The sequence below is a fragment of the Alligator sinensis genome, unplaced genomic scaffold (assembly GCF_000455745.1).
Source record: "Alligator sinensis unplaced genomic scaffold, ASM45574v1 scaffold216_1, whole genome shotgun sequence".
Taxonomy (NCBI): domain Eukaryota; kingdom Metazoa; phylum Chordata; order Crocodylia; family Alligatoridae; genus Alligator; species Alligator sinensis.
Genome location: NW_005841868.1, coordinates 4,552,034 through 4,553,035, shown reverse-complemented (window position 1 = coordinate 4,553,035; position 1,002 = coordinate 4,552,034). Strand labels below are relative to the sequence as shown.

General features: G+C 41.9%; 1 protein-coding gene across 1 annotated transcript in view; it reads left to right on the top strand.

Moving 5' to 3' along the window:
* The window catches only part of SF3A1 (splicing factor 3a subunit 1), a 25,136-nt gene that overhangs the window by 5,104 nt on the left and 19,030 nt on the right, over positions 1 to 1,002 (top strand). Inside the window, exon 2 of the mRNA XM_006016826.3 lies at positions 107 to 219. Coding sequence (XP_006016888.1) covers positions 107 to 219 — 113 coding nt within the window. The remainder of the gene's footprint in view (positions 1 to 106; positions 220 to 1,002) is intronic.

Genomic DNA, 1,002 nt, shown 5'->3' with positions numbered 1-1,002 from the left:
ACTCTTTCCTGCCTATGCAGGGGGTCGGACTCGATGATCTGTTGAGGTCCCTTCCGACCCTAGCATCTATGAATCTATGAACCACCTTCCTGTTTTCTTCTTACAGCCAGAAGAGGAGCCAAAAGAAGAAGCAGCACCAGCCAAACCCGTTGTGGGAATTATTTACCCTCCTCCGGAGGTCAGGAATATTGTTGACAAGACTGCTAGCTTCGTAGCCAGGTAAATGGTACTACATTAGACTGTTTCTTGGGATTTTTACACCCTTAGAAGTGATGATACCTACATAGACCTACAAACTGGAGAAAGTCTTCATGTTCGTCATCATCATCAGGTGGATGGGGATAATTGGAGTAGTCTTGCAAAATAATAAATTACCAGTTCAGGTGCAAAATCTGCAAGTATGCTGATCTTTGCTAGAAGGATGATGGTAGGGGAAAAAAAGCAAGGTTCTACTTAACTGTCAAAAGATATAATCCTAAAGTAAGAAAAATGGAGTACCTGCCAAGAATCTAACAAAAAAGAGAAACTAGTGATTCAGTGGGTAAAAGCAGGTGTTGGGATAACCCTTTTATCCTAGGGTCCTACTGACATACAAGCCCATTGTCCCACTTCAGGTTTCTGCGAAGTATCCAATATAACATTTTTTTCTTGGACAATAGGGGCTAGTTGAATTAGTCCAAGGACAAGTTACATGCGTCCAGGGCTATGCCACTCCCAGGTTTTGATCTGGAACCAGTCCAAATGTGACATGTATTTTTACCCCATGAGATTTAAATTAAATGAAAGTGCAGTGATAACTAAAACCAAATAGTAAGTTATAAAATGTCAAGAATCAAAGTATAGTAAATCTTTGTTATCCAGCATCCCTGGGGTAAGGGGATTGCTGGTTATGTAAAAATTCCAGTTATCTGAAATAAACCCAGCAGGATTTTTCAGATAATGTGGGGGGAAGCAGAAACCGCACAGGGGGTGGTGGCAGCCGCTGTGTATGAGCTCTGCCCC